General features: G+C 32.5%; 1 protein-coding gene across 3 annotated transcripts in view; it reads left to right on the forward strand.

Moving 5' to 3' along the window:
• The window catches only part of dac (dachshund family transcription factor), an 82,696-nt gene that overhangs the window by 59,905 nt on the left and 4,890 nt on the right, over window positions 1-17,901 (forward strand). For all 3 annotated transcript variants that reach the window (XM_070636467.1, XM_070636468.1, XM_070636469.1), the window contains 2 exons: window positions 9,420-9,503; window positions 16,871-17,017. In XM_070636467.1, coding sequence (XP_070492568.1) covers window positions 9,420-9,503; window positions 16,871-17,017 — 231 coding nt within the window. The remainder of the gene's footprint in view (window positions 1-9,419; window positions 9,504-16,870; window positions 17,018-17,901) is intronic.

The raw sequence follows: 17,901 nt of genomic DNA on the forward strand, positions 1-17,901 counted from the left end.
GTTCTAGCTATGCTTTTGCCTCTAGAACACTTTCTTATTACACAACTTATTCCGATTGGAAATGATTGATCTAAGACTTAAATGCTTCTTAGCCATCAATTCCCAAATAATTTCCCAACTTCCCATTTTCAACAGTATGAAAAAAAGTATATTTTTTCCATTTAAATGATAACAAAAGAGCAATCGTAATGCTTTTTTATGTTATTTGTTTCCATTCAACAAAGACTAATAAAAAGGAAAAAAGCAGCAAGAATGGAATGAAAATAAAAAAAAAGTTTATCAAATGCCAATAAAATATATGTATGGATGTATATTCTTTTCAAAAAAAAAGCATTTATAAATTGATAACGCGCGAAATAAATTGTGTATATTGTTGAAAGGTAATGCGGTGAGCATTTAGTGTTAATTGATTATTATTAAATATAACATGTGTTTTTGACATTTATAATGTACACACAATACATAAAGCATATCGGTATAGTAATGCATTAGCAATTAGACATAAAGGGGGAAGGATGGGGAACATTATTTGGAATGAGCGGGGGGAAATCTAGAAAGAATTGGGGTAGAATAATAATGTGACGTGAAAGTCTATTAATGGCACCTGCTGAATTGATATATATTTTTCATAAACCAATGTGCATGCATTTTAGAGTATGGGATGAAATTCTGTTAAGTATAATTGACTGCATTTTCTTTAATTGCCGTACAATGCGCAATAAAATGCACATTTCAATGCACACCTAGCGATGAGTACCTGAACATCCCAATTCAATTATGTCCTTGAACTTCCTTAATAACAGAATCCAATGCTCATATCCCTTGCAAAAATGAAATTTAAATAAAATTTTGTGAGCACATTGTAAAAGTAATAAAATGTTAAATGCATACAAATTGATAACTGTGGAATGCTCTTTGTACATGCATCTACGTATGCATTCAATATTCATTTTTATTGCATTTCGTGTTGAAAGTTCTTTAGCACATGTCCAAAAACAAAAAAATATAAAACAGCAGAAAAAAAAATACGACAGAAAGAAGAATGTTATTTACTGTTGAGTGCCGCCCAACTCGTAAAAGCAAATGAAATGCTGCTATAGAGTGCGATAAATTCAATAATCAATATTTCTCCAATTTACTTTCCGTTTGTTGCGATTGAAAAAATGAAATGAGTTGTTGGGGTTAAATTTTAAAGGGACTTGAAACGCATTTTTGGAATCAAAATATTGAAGTTGGTATGACAAAGAGTTTCTAGACTCAAATAGTCAGTTCAATTCAAGAAGAATGTGAAATTGTCATGCTATGGGCTTCATGCTCGGAAGAAAATATGAGGTTAAATTGTTTGATTGGTGTCGATGTGTTATTAATCAGCTCATATCCTTTATTTGTCCACAAAGCAACATTTCTTTGGAACCTTCCCCAATTATGAACCAAATGTTAAATGCAACAAAATGGTAAGTCCCACACCTCCTCCTAAGTTTTAGCCAATTTTCGAACATTCCCTGATGTCAGCAAGAATATGATGTTCTTAAAGACAGATAATCATTTTAACAAACCCAAAATACAGCACAATTTCCGCAATTTATTCCAAATTACTTACCAGGACTTACTTCGCTGGCTGCACTGATCAAATTTGATCCATGACCTCCCATACATGTCGCCTGAAATTGACTTATTGAGCCTAAATAGACTTAAAGACAAAATACGAGAAAACCCTTCAAATGCCTTTAAAAAAGACGATTCCACAAAAAAAAATCAAAGAAAATGTGAAGGTATTAAATATTGCCATATGCGTTAATTATCTTTGTGGCAATAATTTTTAATTTTGCTCGAATAAAAAAAAAGTAAGAAACTTTCTCAATAAATTTAATCTCATTTAGGAATGTTTGTAATAAATCGTAACTAACGTAATTTACGAACAATGCCCTTTTTACTTTAATGCAACTGTTGAATGCAAGCAACAGGGAAAAAAAAGTAAATAAGAAAGAAAAAATTACAAATCTTTAAGTGGTTTTTACATTTAACTTGAAATTCTTTTTTTTCCCTTTTTTTGCTTAAATGCTGATAAAGTTGCTGTAAATTCCACATTTAACATTTCAACGCTTAATTCATTTTCATTTTGGTTTTCTTTTTCTTACTTTTTTTTAGTTCTCCTTTCAAAAGAAATTATTATCTAAGGGTATTGAAATTTTATTGATGTTGAAAGAGAGAAATAAATGTGAATTTTATCCGTAAATGCTGTGCATTTAGGCTTTTAATAGAAATCCATTTGAACTGAAAATAGATATTGGCTTATAACATTTGAACAAGATTTATGAAACATTTGATTTATTAAATTAATGCTGGACACAAGAAAGTGCTTCCTATGAAGTTGAAAAATTGGCTTGATTGATGAACAAAAAAGGCTGTATCTTAGGTTATTCTTATACATATTTCGGATCCCTTAAATGATCATTTTGTTGATAATCCTCTCTTTGTATAACATATCTATGATCAATCCCCAGGTCCCATTCATTCAGTAAAGCTTAACGTTTTTTAACTGATCCTATTATCGATGATCCTAATTTATTACAAATCTGCTAATTGATCAATTATCTGGCCAGTGAAGACAAGGTATCAAATAATGCAAGAATACGCTGGCGCTAACGATGCGGATAATAATTTGACTTAAACACCTGGTAAATAACCTGATCTCTTGCGACTTCTAAGTAAGAGTAATTTGAGATGGAACTGAGAAGTCTTCCGAGTTTCCGATCGAGATTTCGAATAATTCTCTTGGAGTCTTCGTCTTGGCTCCAGTCTCATTGTCGGTCCCGGTCCTGATCTCTGTCTTAGTCCCAATCTCGATCCCATTCCCGATTTCAATCTTGGTCCTAGTCTCGATCTCAAAAAATTGTCAAAACCGAGACTTCAAGAAGCCCTGCTTACAAGTCGCCATTTGACAGCCTTTTGAAAGCCACACGAAGTTTGAAGTTCATTATGACTGATTCATTCGCTTACTTTGTAAAGTTGATTCGAATTTTGTTTCGATTTCGAGCTCTGCTTTGTAGTCAATCAAAAATCCTGTCAATTATTAACACATAAAATGCCATTTAATGCAAAAATCACATTTTTTGCCCTACATAAAATAACAACTTTAATTTACATTAATAAAATACATATTTGTACATCATGTAGACGAAAAAAAAAATCACACTTAAATCAGAGCACATGATATCGATTATCTATCGAATAAAATTTACCTCAATACTCAATATTTAACATCAGTATAGGCACATGAATTTGTTTTTATATCTAACATGTTAGAGTATGGAAAAAAATATCTCGTGCGTGCTAATAGTTGCGATAACGTCAAATCGATTATTACCGATTAGAGAATGAGAGTGAAAAAAGTATAAAAATGTGGAGAAATGAAAGAAAAAAATAAGCAGCAGCAGTGTTAAAAGTTTCACAATCTGAAAAATAAAAATCAGCAACAACCTTTTAAGTTTTTTTGTGTGTATGAATATGGATATAAAAATTATTATGAGCTACTCCATAGTTCATTAAGTGAAATCGATAATTTATAATGAAAATATACACAATTCTCTTCTTCTTCGTCTTATTCGCATTATTTTATAGGCACTCACTGCGCACTGATCAACAATTTTTAAGCTTCTTTAAATGCCTTTGGCAAAAATTGTCTCCATCTCACTCCATACTGACTGTTTGTGCGCCTCTCAACTTGCAATTGTTAAAGATAAAATCAGAAAAAAAGAAATTTCATTTTTGCATTATTTTGCTTGATTTTCTATTTTCGATCTTCAAAATCGGAAGTAACATGATTTGATTCAGTGATGGGCAACCTATGTGACGCGGTATACTAATTACTTACTTACTGTAGCAATCCCTCGTCTTGGAGCCTATGTCGCCACAAAAGCCATTTGACTTAATAGCTGGCCGAATCACAAAACTTGTTCAAGCCGTGGTGCATTTATGTACCGTCCAAAATTTTTATTTTAAACACCATGAACCGTATACAGCCTTAAGGTGAATTTTCACAAAATATCGGGAAATGTTTGGAATAAATCGGAAAATTTCAAAGTTTGGTACAATCAGGACATTTTGAGGTTTGTCGGGAGCCAGCAGCAATGAAGAAAAGTACAGCAACGTCCCGGCAAAAATACAGCAGATGGCTGCCTTAATATCGAATGTGGTTTCGGTTTTGCCTTGCCACCAAGTTATACTATGGCACTAAAAAGGTTGCCCACCACTGATTTAACTAATTGATATTCAAAATTGTTAATTTCACAAAGTATAATCCTAATATGGACATAACCATGTCAAGCATTAACTCAAAAAAGGCCATCAATGACGAAGAAAGCGAATGAAAATTTGCCGACGGAAATATTTTCCACACAAAAAAACTCTTCATTTTCTTCACTATGCATATTGCTATATTCACTGCTGTTGCTACATCCACTCATGTTTTCATATCAATTCAGTTGTAAATAAAATAAGAATTATACAAAAAAGAAGTAAAAGCAATAATATTAATGGTTAAGGGTATCAAAAAACTCTCAAAAATTTTCTCCTTCAAAATGTTTATTTTCTTGATTTTTCGTTTCACCTCGAGGTGTTTCTGAAAGAATTTTATTTTTTTATGTTTACATACCACAATTTTTGAGGAGAAACGAAAAAAAATTGAGAAATTCAGAGCATGTCTGATGATGGAATGGGTATGCAAATGATATGAAATTGAGAGGATGGAAATTTTTGGAAAAACAAGTTTTTTGAAAATAAATAGAAAGTATTTTAAGGAATCGACGAAATTATTCTTAGATCGTTTAGTATTTAGAACCAAAAATGTCTCATTTGGAATGTCCACCATATGGCTAATTGGTTACCTGTAAATATGTAAGGAGAATCTCAAATGCTCCATTTTTATTTCAATCGAAATAGTCGAACCTTATCTTAAGTTAAATACAGTGGTGATCCACAACCTTTTATGCTTGATGGGTTTAATTCTAGCACTCCTTAATGGTGAATCTAGTGTGTGAATCACTATGTTGTCAAGGTACCCCAGAGTTGTCCGTCAATCTTAAGACTATTTTTCAATATCAATCAATTGACTGTTTTTCGAAATGAAATTTTGAATCAACTCAATACTTGAGCTCAAAATTTTGGACTAACGAATTTTAAATGGAAATGTTGAGTTCAAGCAATTGAATTTGTCCTAATAGTCAAAGAGTATGCTTTCATATTACAGAAAGACCACGACGCTACCTAAAAGCGGTCTCTTTGTCTTTTCGTATACGAGCCATACAAAATCGATAAAAGTCTTCACGAAACATCTTTATTTAAAATCGATTTTGAGTTCTATTCGTTAGTTGCCCTTTTTAAAACAAACCACAATTTCCTTAAAGTTCCTTCAAAAAAGTCCTTGGTATGAGAATAATTGAAGGACATGATGCGAATATATAACAAAAATTTTCCTTCAATTATAATTTCATTTAGCTATTAAAAACATTTTTTTAAAGCCATAAAACCTTTCATTTCCTTCCCATCTATATAGACTATACCTTTAAGTCTTAAAGTGTGAGAAGATGAACATTTCTTTCAATAATTCTTGTGTGTGAGTTTTAAAATTATTATTATTATGATGCTCTTAAAAGAATCTAGGAAAAATGTTTACCTAATGTGTATTTAAATGTTTTTCTTTTTCATCATCATTCCGTCTTTCCATCCATTTGAAAAACAACAAAATTCTGTTGTTCGAAGAATATGAAACATCTACAGATATTGTTGCTGCTGTTGGATATTTATGACAATGCAGTGAATAGAAAAAAAAAAAGTTGTTGTGTTATATTTTTTGGTTGTATGGAAAAGAAAACCTTTCAGACCTTTTCGCTGTGGGCGCTTTTATAAGAATTAATTGAATTAGTCAAGCGTAAATAAATTAATCTTTAAATATTATTATAGACCCCCCTTTTTTTTGCTATGCAGCACATTAAAAATGATTCTTTTTTGTGTATTTCGCCCAGGCAAAATGTAGAGTCTCAGTTTGTTTTTTGTTTAAATATCCTATTTGAGTTTACTTTTTCGATACTTTATATTGTAAATTACTCATTAAAAAATAATTTTAGATAGTAACAGCTCAGTGTAAGGAATTGAAGATTGAATTATGAGGAAGTTATGAATAAGTTGGTTATCTTGTTATTGTGTGTTTAGGTAGAACGCATATCTCGGGCAGACATGAAGCATACTCATGAATATGGACATAACATTGAGCATGCTCAATTATATTGATTGAGTATACTCATGAGCACGCTCATTTAGATAAGAATGTCCATTAGGGTATCTTGGTCTTAATGTTAAAATGTCATACAATTCCAATCGGTTTATATTGAAATGTAGCCACCAAGGGAACGGTACGATAGGAGTACTTAGAACTTAGTGGCAGCAACTTGGCAATATTTCTTTGTTTTTGCTAAGTGGCTGCTATATGGTATACTGTTGACTTGTCGATACGCCGTGGTGTCAACATTTCAATATGTGTTGTTCGAAAATCACAACTAGCATCTAGTTGCCGTAAAGACCAGAGCTAGAAAACAAATGGAAATCGCCTTGAAGTAGCCAATTGCTGCTAAATGCCGGCTCAGGTCATAAAACCCTCCAAAGACCAAACTGACCGAAACCAAAATTACAAGACCTTTAAAAAAATTGTGCCTTTTTCTCAAGAAACCTAAAAAAAATGTCTTTTTGCTTTTCCCACTCCATTAGTAACAAAAGTTACCGTATTGACTTTTTATGCTGTTAGAATTCCATTTCATTAAATTAAATTTGAATAACGATAATCCATTGTTTTGTGAAGATAATTATCTGTAACATTAAAGACTCTTTTTTTTGTTGTTTGTTGCCTCGGCTGCTGCTTGTGCGCCTCTCACTCATTCCATAACTTTCTGTTTAAGACATTAAAGTATCTTGGTATAAACATACAACAACAAAGAGTGGAAAGCCAACAAGAAAAAAAAACAGATAATCGCGAGCAAGATTTCTCGGAAATAACTTATAGAGTTACCCAATTTCTTCCTATCTTGTTCTTTCTTCTTCTCCTCGTTTTAGACTTTAATTTTCATCACATTTTGGATATTTTGTTGCAAAAAATACGGAGTAGCTGAGAAATTTAGTTTTAAAATTAGATTATTGAACTGAAATTGATGTGTATTAAAATACCTAGAAGTTGGTGAAATTGCAAAAATTGATATAATTGAAAGGTGGTAGGCTGTGTGATCTCATAGCTATCTGCTTAAAAATTCTAGTTTCATGATATTTCAATTTCAATATCCATTTTTAGTCTGTAATTTAATGTTTTTTTTTTACTTTTTGAATTTTAACTGTTGAAATAATTTTGAATTAATCTATAACGGATGCCTGATACTTAGTCCAGTGGTAGGCAACCTGACTGCTACGGCACACTGGACTTGAAGACCATTATTTTTTGCAAATGTCATGAACTCCTGCCATGTGCGGTTTTGATCGCAGACTACCACCAAGGTATGCGGTGGCACAATAAAGGTTTCCTGTCACTGACTTAGTTCACGATCTTACTCCCCGAGCAACACAAATGAAGAAGGCTCAACCAAAGCTATTTTATTAACACCAAATGGAATCCTCCTATTTTTGACAGCCTTATGGCATTAATAAAGGAGGTTTAGCGGACCCTTGAAACCTCCATTGAGAAGCCTTCTTCATTTGTGTCGCTCGAGCTCCTAACAACCATTCCCTTAGTTCGACTCTGTTGGACTCAGCAGCTGATAAATTAAGTATCTCCCATATTTATCGAGACTTTTTCATTGTGTCTTTATTGTACATTTTCTTATCTTTATAAACACTGCAAGAGATCTTATTTGATAATTTACTTAAAAGGCACTCTTTTGTTCCAAATTTGGATGTCGTCCCAGAATAAATAAAGATGTTACTAAGTTTTTCTTATTTTTCTTAATTTTTATGACGTCTAAAATTTTTATGGGAAATTTTCAGACATCCAAAATGGTTTATAAGAATCATATGACTGACTACTCATTAAAATGTCACTTATGGATTGATTTATTAGCAAAAGATAATTAGCATTCACTCAAAAATCCTCAAAAATTGCATTTTCGATGACTTTTTCCGAAAATTTTTGGTTATTTCCTTCATTTTTTCCACATTCTGTCTCAAACATTTAATTGACCTTTTATTCTATCGATCACAAAAATATTGTGAGTTTGCTCACTCAATCTCGACGACCATATAATAATAAAAAAAATTGGATGATGATGGCTCACAATATGAGAAATTATAAGAAAAAAAATCGATATTCAGCAAAACGTTTAGCATGACCCCATAATTTGATCAATTTCCCAGTCTATTCTTGGAGAATTATTGTTTTATGTGAAAAAAAAAATCAGAAGAAATTTCTCATAAAAAATAGGAATTAACGTTGATGTTCGATAATATTCGATTTAAGAAATTACTATAATTATTAATTCTGATTATTATAAAGTCTCTGATGGTACGAAAGAAATTTCTGAAAAGGTCGTCAATTTACCGACGGAAGTTTTCAAGTTTTTTGCAATTCTGAATTTTTGTAGGATTGTTTCTCTGTTTGTTAGTGAGATATCATTTTTTGTGTATAGGTATTGACATTATGGCATTAATTTGACTGACTGTCCAAAAAAATCTTCTGCTTTTGCAAGGAATTGTCATTAGCATTTACAAAAGCTTTGATGACTACTTGACAGTTTTACAATCATTTTGACATCGTTGAAGCACTTTTGAGGATTAACAATTTTCACAGCTTGATCCGATCGTCAAACACTGTAATTTTGTTCATACAGGAACTAAGTGGATAGTAAAATCATACCCAGGCAGCGTCTGTTTAGCAATGGCAGCCACTTGATGGTTAGCTGGAAACTGCTAAGGTCCCGAAATCTCAGTCCCTACAAATTACTTTGTCTCGAAGATTAAGACCGAGACCGAAACTATCCGGGAATACTTGGTCTCGAGACTACCCGGAAAGTCTTGATCTCGGGACGGTCTCCGTCTCGGCATCGGAAATCTTTAGAAGCTGCTTAGAAACTCCTACCAAGCGAACGCCTGTTTATTTTAATTATGCTATCCGCTTGGCTGTCATGTGAACAACACTTGAGTCGCGTTACAAAATCACATCTATTTAACATATTAAGTACTAAGGTGCTGCTTATGAGTCACTCCATGTAATAAAAACTGTATATACTCAGTCGATTATTCAATATCAACTTCCAAAAAAATGCGCCTCAAAGTTAATTTTTTCAAATTTATTTCAAACTTATTCTAGACCTAAATTCAATCATATTTCTGACGAATCGTTTTGATTTGAAATATTAAATCGAATTTCCTAATCTAATTAATTTCAGCTGAACTCAAGATGGATGTGCTACGAGAACGTGAAGTAAAGGATTCACTGGAAAGGCAATTAACAGAAGAACAGAAATTAAGAGGTAAGTCTAACCTTCATATTTAGAAATCAAATCTTATTTATTGTGTTATTCCGTCACGTGCTTCAAATTTGAAATGGAACTAAAGTCAATGTATGAAAAATCTATAATTGCTACCTTTTTCCTGTCTCTTCATAATCGTTCAATTCAATTTCCATGGCTTTGACAACGTCAACTGACTTTCTATAAATGAAAATGAATATGTGCATTGTTAGTCACACGTAGAATAGGTGCCAGGCAATTTACTGTTATGACTTTTTATGCTTGTTTTTATACACAAATATGAATTTGAAAACATTAATTTCAAATTGGAATGTGCTGAAATTTGATTGCAAACAACAAAATTGTTTTGAACTGAAAAATTGACACAGAGCTTAGAAATGGATATAAAAATGGAACTAACATTCAAAAATTTAGACTTTTTCAAACCCCTGACTAAGTGAACAACAAATTTCAATACTGACAGTTTTGCGGTTAACTGCAAAATGTTGTTAGTGGCAATATCAATTTACTTCCATTCTGTTTTCTCCCACCTCAATTGACTTCAACAGTTTACTACTTTTTTCTAGCTTACAATTTTTTTTCAAATTGCCTAAAATTTCAATTTTTTTAAAATGAACTCATGAACTTTTTCACATAAAATAATATTTCCTATACACAAAAAAAAGCCACAAAATGTATTTAAAAAGAATAGCGCAACAAGTAAAAAAAAAAAACAATTTTCCACTTGAAGGTTCTCCATAGAAATTGAATTTTTATCCATAAAATAAACATGTAATGTCCAATGGGAAAGTCAAGATTCATTTTAGATTTGAGATTTACTGATAATTACATTTTGTGAATGTATGAAGGAAGTAAGAAAATTTGCAAGTATGGATTGTTAGTAGCGAAGGTTATGCGAATGTTAAATGTTCAGACATTAAGATATACTAGCTACTCATCCCGAATGCCACACAATCTGAAACAATCTGGACACAGGTCGATGTAGCTCTGACTTAGTTGCGAATCTAGTTTAAATTTGGCACGATGCTATTCTTATCGGCCTGAGGTCAGATTTTGGATCGATTAACCGATTTGTGCAATTCAGGCGTGATTTTAAAGCCTTTCATTTTTGGATATAGAAAAATAAGTGAAAATTTATCAGATCTAGGACAAAAATGTCCAAAAACAGTACTCGTGTAGCTGTCAAAGATCCTCAATGTCATTTTTACATTTTTGTCGTTAACAACAAAAAAAAATCGTATGTGTGCTCTAGCGGTTATGTTTGTGCTGCTCGGGCTTATTAGTCATGTTTGTCAGTCATGTCAAAGTAATGAAGTGTCGAATCATCAGAACATTTCTTTATTGAGCCAATTAAGCTTACTAAATAGCATGCAAACATAGCAATTGACATTCAAATCTATGTAGCATCTAAATAGACTCCAAAATGGACATACAGACATTTTAATGTCCATTCACAACTCTTCAAATACATTTAAAATTTTTAAAACTTTTTTCTACTCTCCACAATATTTGCTCCGATAAGTTTTATGAGATAACATATCGTAATTACAAAAATCTCGTATAAGAGTCATACAAGAAGCAAATCCTTTCCATCTCCACATTCTGGACAAAACAGGAATAATCACAAAAAAAGGATAAACAATTTTTCAGATAGAATAAAAATTGAAATAAAGTAGAAGAATAAACTGACTGTGTGTACATTACAGTACAATGTGAAGATGCAGATTATGGATATAGAAAGAATAAGGGATTGAATAAAAATAATCTTTATTCCTCTTTCTCATTTATTATTTTCCAGTTCATGAATAGTAGCCGCAAATTAAGAATTAATTGAGATTTTTTATGATATAAATAATTACTAATGAGTTTCATGTACTGTTCATGTTATTTTGTACTTTCGTTGAGCTGTGTTGAATGTCTAACTGACAATTTACAGTGTAATGTGAGAATGGTACTTTGTGGAAATGGAAGTGGTTAGAAATGGATATGTGCATATTAATATTCAGTTGATGTATGAACATTTGGAAATTAAAGTAATTTAGGAGCATCTAAAATTAAGCTTATTTGAATAGTCAGTTCTAGGGAAATTCTGCGAAAGATTTATATGCCCATCGCCAAATTTAAAGAATTTGAATATTGGATTCTGATTGAAATGAAGCTTCCAAATGACTGTGAAATGGAGCATTGTGTCATCCGGGGATTTTCAAATAAGCCCTTCGCCAAATTATTGAACCCCTTTACTTACTAACTTCCTTGGCCGCACAGATCATTTATGATCCATGGCAAAACTAAGGGATTACATCTGAAGCTGCCTCTATCACTGGCAACCACTAGCAAACTTCCAAATGCAACGCTTTCTCTATTAGGCTCTTTAAATATTACAGCTTCCTTTCAAGTGTTCTTTGATAGTTGGGAGCTCTTTTACCACCTCACCTCAGTTTGGTGAGTCATAACCCATGATCATGACCTTCATCTGTTCGTGTTTATGCTATTGTAATTCAATCATAAAACATGTATACGCATATATTGCGTTTAAGGAATCAGAAAGAAAGACTAGAAGAAATCTAGTTTCTATCTATAAGGTACCCCCTTCGAATACCCCCAACCCTCTTCCATACTCAAGAAAACAGACGCAAAATCATATTCACATTGACTCAAAAGAACCTCCTAAAATACAGGATTATTATTTTAAATCCGCCATTATTCCGAAATCCCACAATATCCAACAATCATTTCTCATCATTTCTTATGAATTTCAACTTCAATCATGGCTCTTTACAAATATTTTCCAATTCCTTCATTCAATTCTCATTTTTATTTTCGCATAAAAACACGTAAAATGAGATAAAAAATTTGGTACATTAAAATGAATGTCTGAAATTGACTTCCAGACATTTAAAGAAGTAAAAAAGTTCTTCTTATTTTTGATTTCATTTTTAACTTCCATTTGATGTTTTTTTATGCATTTTCATCCACTGACTGATGCATCATTTAAAGCACTTCCTAATTTTTTGTTTCTCATCTCTTTCAACTCTTTTGCTTCTTGCTGAAAAACAAGTTCTGGAAATATTTTTTGGGCAAAAAAAAAAGAACTAAATAACAATGGAATCAATAAATGGAATCTACATACACACATTTTTTTTCGGACTTCAAATTTTATGCTGTACATTTGATGGATGCAGAAAATGAAAATGAAGAGAATTAAAGAATGAGTAAAAGAAGCAAAGCAATCAGAAAATAATGATATGCGTTGAAAAATGCATTTTGAGGGCATAAACTTGTTTCCTTACCTCTGTGTGTCTTCTTGATGTTTAGTTGATGATGATAATTGCTCACATACAAATGCATGTGAGGAATGGTTCGTAAATGATGTACATGAAAAAGTGCTTTTGGGCCTCATTCTCTGTCAAATGAATTGATTTAGGGATCATTCACAAATGATGTCCAACTTTTGGGACTAAAATACAGGCAGAGCTCAAAGTCGGCTCGAATTTCATATGAGGTCATGTCAACTCAAGTCGAATTTTTCATACAAAATCTGTGTCGACTTCGAGCTCTGGCTAGATAAGTGACTCAAATGAAAAAGGATCGGAATGGTTCCTTTTAAAAACGCTAAATAATAGCAGCTTCCGTCTGGCGGTCTCGGAAAGCACACGATAGAGAAATAGCCGAAAATTTGCCACCAAGCCTGCATATCTCTATCCCCAGGCCAGATTTGATGAAGTCCGGACTAAGCGCAGAGCTATTACGATCCGAGGCTAGATTTTCGGCTATTTCTATACCGTGTCCCTTGCGGAAATATGTCGCTTTCCACACGAAAACTATATGCATGTCAATTTATAAGATAGAGAGTTGTGGGGTCAAGAATTGCTATTGGATGATCCAAAAGTAAATCTTGATTAATAATCATTATGGGTACGCTTTGCTCCAGAAATCCCAAAAATCTAGTTTCATTGCACTGAGCTTTTACTCCCAAAAATCAAATAACACGAAATTCCAAGATATAATCAAATGCGCTTCTTTCCTTTCATCTCCACGTGACTTTCCAACTTGTCATTTTTTCCATTGTTTTTGCCAAAAAAAATAATATTAAATGCCATAAAAGGAGTCAACAACTCGATGTAGTGTAATAATAAAACAAAATTAAAATGAACGAAATTCTTCTTTTGTTTTTGTGAATTTTGTTATTTTCTTGATTCACATGTGTATATCCACACTATAATCATATTTAATAATGTATTGTGCAATTGCCAATATTTTACCATTCAACCACAAAAATACAGCACAGTGCAGTACTTTGCATTTCCATTTCATTTTAAATTCTTAATAAAAAAGAAGGCATGAGAGAGATGGATGGATATAGAAATGCTAATTTTGGGGCCTAAATTATGCAGAATGCGGCAATATGGAATTCACTGTATGTTTATCCACATACACAAGCTGCTTTCATAAATTTATATACTGCATGTATTCATTATAATGGCGATATGAAAACATTTCGACATCAAAAAGTAAAAAAAGTAAATGATTTACAGAAAGAGAAGTATAAAAAAACAATAAAAGCCCATTTTGCACGATATATGCATTTGGCACACACGTACTTACATTATATTTCCATTTTTTTATTTTTATTTATGATACATGACTCTTACCTACCATTTCATTTTCATTTTAAATGCAATAATTCTTGTAACTAGCATGCATTTACAACTGTTGAAAGGCATTCGTAACAAAAAATGTATAATAAAAGAGTATGGAAACAGTCATAAGTCACCAGCAAAAGTACATAATATGAGAGACGAGGGAGTGGAGTTGAAAGAGAAATAAAATAAAAATTAAAACAGACATGGGAATGATGACGACGATTGCGGTTTATTTTAAGTACAATCCTTTTTATTCATGTTGAAGGAATTACATTATACTGGGATGTAGCTTAGTCTAAGTAGTCTCAGTATTACAGACGGTCTATTCCAGTATGACACAAACTTTTTCGTACCAAGACACGCATTCCTTAGTGATTAGTAATGATTGAAACCGCACATGGCATGTGGTTAGTAACATTCTTTACCGCACCATATATGTAGTTTGGACAGCAGCTTATCTACTTCAATCCCTCTAAAAGATGTCATATCACTTTTGATAAAGTATCAATCTTTAAAGCTCAGATCACCAAAAGCCCACTCCCCTGTCACAAGAATTAATCGACACACTTTAAAAAGCATATTGTAATGTCATGAGCATTGTGCGAATCCTTGATGAAGAGATTGTCTTCTAGTGGGAATCGAACCGAAGTCCTCAACAACAGTATTCTGGTCTGTTGTCTAACCTCTCTGTCTCAGTGGTCCTACCCACTCTCTTGCAGATTCATCTACATATGACTCTATACCCTCAGATTCCACTGATCACACTGATGAAAGGTGACTGCATCCAAATTCTGATAAAACATTCATAAGGAACATATTTCTTGCTCCAATTATTTTTATTATTGTTTCCTTAAATTTATTCTCATCATTGTGCAATGTATTGCAATGAAAAGGGCTCATGTATCAAAATTAAAACAAAGAATTATATTATGGATTATGATTCCTACTCACGTGATATTTTTGTGCATTCTTTTGAATATTTGAATGTTCTTTATGGGAATGTTCACATATATCGTCAAATTGTTATAATAATAGGAATGTGTAGGGCAGGATATTAGGTTTTAATTTGATATTTTTGAAATCGTGTCGCGACACAGTTGTGTGACATACGAAGCTCGAAGTCGACTTGAATTTTGGTTACAGTCGAGTCGATTTCGAGCTCAGGTGGCACAGAGCGCTTAGTTTGAGAAGCATCAAAAAAGTGCGTTTGTCTATTTCTAATGTCACTTATTATAGCTCATGGTACGAAAGCTTTTTTGTGGCAAAACACAGATTGCTTACCACTGTCCTATGTCATCTTGATAAGATTTAAGGATAAGCAGACTACCCACCGGACCTTAGCATTTGACGTTTCTATCCTTTCATTCACAAAATATTAAACATCATAGTTGAATAGTCCCCTTGAGCACATGTGAATCCTCATCGACAGTTCCTAGTCACTACTTGTTCCTTTTCCAATTAACAATGTAATCAAATGAGAAATTACAAAGGAAATTGAATTAAAGAAAGTAAATTAAATGTGTATATGTGAATTTGATTTTGAAAACATAAATTATAATTGGCATAGCTATTTCACTCAATATAATTGCTACATGATGATATATGAATTCCCCCAACTCAACTCAATAATTTTTTTTATTATTATTTTCATTCGAGTATTTATGAAAATATCTACACATGTTATGTTCTTCATGTTCATATTGGTAAAAACGTGCATTTATGCTGATATTCCCTGCTGATTAACCTTTCAAATTCAATTATTTATTTGATTTCATTTCAATTTACTTTTGCTGTTGCTTCTCTCTCTCGTGTTCGATCAACATTGAAATAAATCAATTCTTACTTCTAATTTTACAAGTGCTTTTTTTCTTGTTTCATCTGTTTTGGGTATGGAATTTAATCGAAATAACAGAAGACATGAGAAGTTGAAATTAACTTCAACTATGCGTGAATTTCAAGATTTATGTTTTCATCTTCAAGTGATTTTTCAAATTGAATTCTTTTTTTAATTTTTTTTAAATTGCAAATTTAAATTTGAAGTGTTTTGGAATAGAAAATTATCAGTTTTTGATAGCATTTTGCTTGAAATTTACTTGTGAGTCGAGGTGGTTCGGTGGCGGAATGGTTAAATACTTCGGTACCTAATTACTGTTGTGATACCGATCAAGCGGTCATGGGTTCGAGACTTGGCAGGGGAAGCTTTCTCTTCAGCTCTTTTAAAATCATATTGAAACGCGTCTCTTTGTAACTCATAAGTTGACCAATAGTCAACATCATCAAAGTACGCTATGAACTGTAGGGCCTACTGATTTGTAGTGACTTGAGCAAATAAGTTGACAATAGCCGAGAAACGTCATCATCAAAGAGTGGTTCTGAATTCGTACTATGAACTATTTTTGTACAGGGTCTACGGAGATAGCAATTGTAATCTGACGCTAGCCTTACTTTTGGTTTGATTCAATCATTAGCCGAAAAGTAGTTGACCCTTACTAGCAATGAGCACGACCTATCTCTAATCTGAATAGCTTAAGGTTTGTTTATCAGTTTTGATAGCATTATGCTGAAGGTTATAGATTCTTAATAAAAAAATTTTTTATACCTAACCTCAAAATCGTCAATTTTCTTTTCTAGTTCAATTTGAAGCACAATGAACTAATCTCAAACCCATCAATTATCTTTAGTAAATCAAAACTAATCTTCTATCCATCTATTTTTCATCTACAGTATTATATCAAAAGCGTTACAAACGTGAACGAAGAATGAGAGGAAAATTACAGCATCAAATGGAAAATGAGCTAAAGAAGCGTAATCAAATTGAGGACATCCTCAAAGCATCAGGAGCTCCTGCTGAAGCGTTAAGAATTCTAGCTGGTAAGTTATCAAGCTTGTCAAGTCATTTTTTGAATCACAGCTTCACATAGAATGCTTCCATTTTCAAAAATCAGTCAATATTCTTTACGCAAATTGTGAAACTGTTGACTATAATTTTGAAAATTTTTAATAATAATGTCGACGTGGCATTTAAAGAAGCTTATGAATTTCTCGTGCTTCTGACATCTCATAAGATGATGATTTCTTCTGCCCCGCAGTCTTTATAATTCACTCGTCTTTTTCATATATATTTCTTTTTACTGCTGTTGTGAGTGCGAATGAGAGCAACAAAAACTGGGAAAACAGCAAAAAAGGGTTGAAAAACAATTTTAATTTTTGATATGCTGATTACAATGTTTTAAGACATAGAATAAGTAGGGAAGATCTATTTTGTGTCAAGACGCAGTTTTGGGTTAACAGATAGGAATTTGTAATTTCTAGTTTGGATTAAGTCATTGATCTTAAAACCTGCTTTTTCCTTTCATGCTTCATATGCATTTTTTGGGAATTTTGAGGTATGTGGAGGACTAAAACTGCTATTCTACATACTACGGATTCCATTTGACATGAAGCATGTTTCATTTGTGATACTCGGGTAGCTCTATCCAATAAAAAAGGGTCATAAATGCTATTCATGATATCAAAACACTAATCATTCTCAGCTTAGGTGACACAAAGGGTTCAATCGAAAGCCATTTGGTAACTGCACAAAATTCTTAGTATGGGTTCCCGACCCTGACTTCCTGTGTAAACTTGATCTCGGTCTGAAGAATTTGATGAGACTTCGGGAAACCTTACTTCGTAGTCCATTAGGACTCTAAATTGATTCCGTGTAGTTCTCAGTCCATTTCGACTCAGTATTGATTCAGTACATAGTCTTTTGC

The sequence above is a fragment of the Chironomus tepperi genome, unplaced genomic scaffold, assembly GCF_022539635.2.
Source record: "Chironomus tepperi strain 1889 unplaced genomic scaffold, CSIRO-AGI_Ctep_v1 contig_128, whole genome shotgun sequence".
In the NCBI taxonomy this organism is placed as follows: Eukaryota; Metazoa; Arthropoda; class Insecta; order Diptera; family Chironomidae; genus Chironomus; species Chironomus tepperi.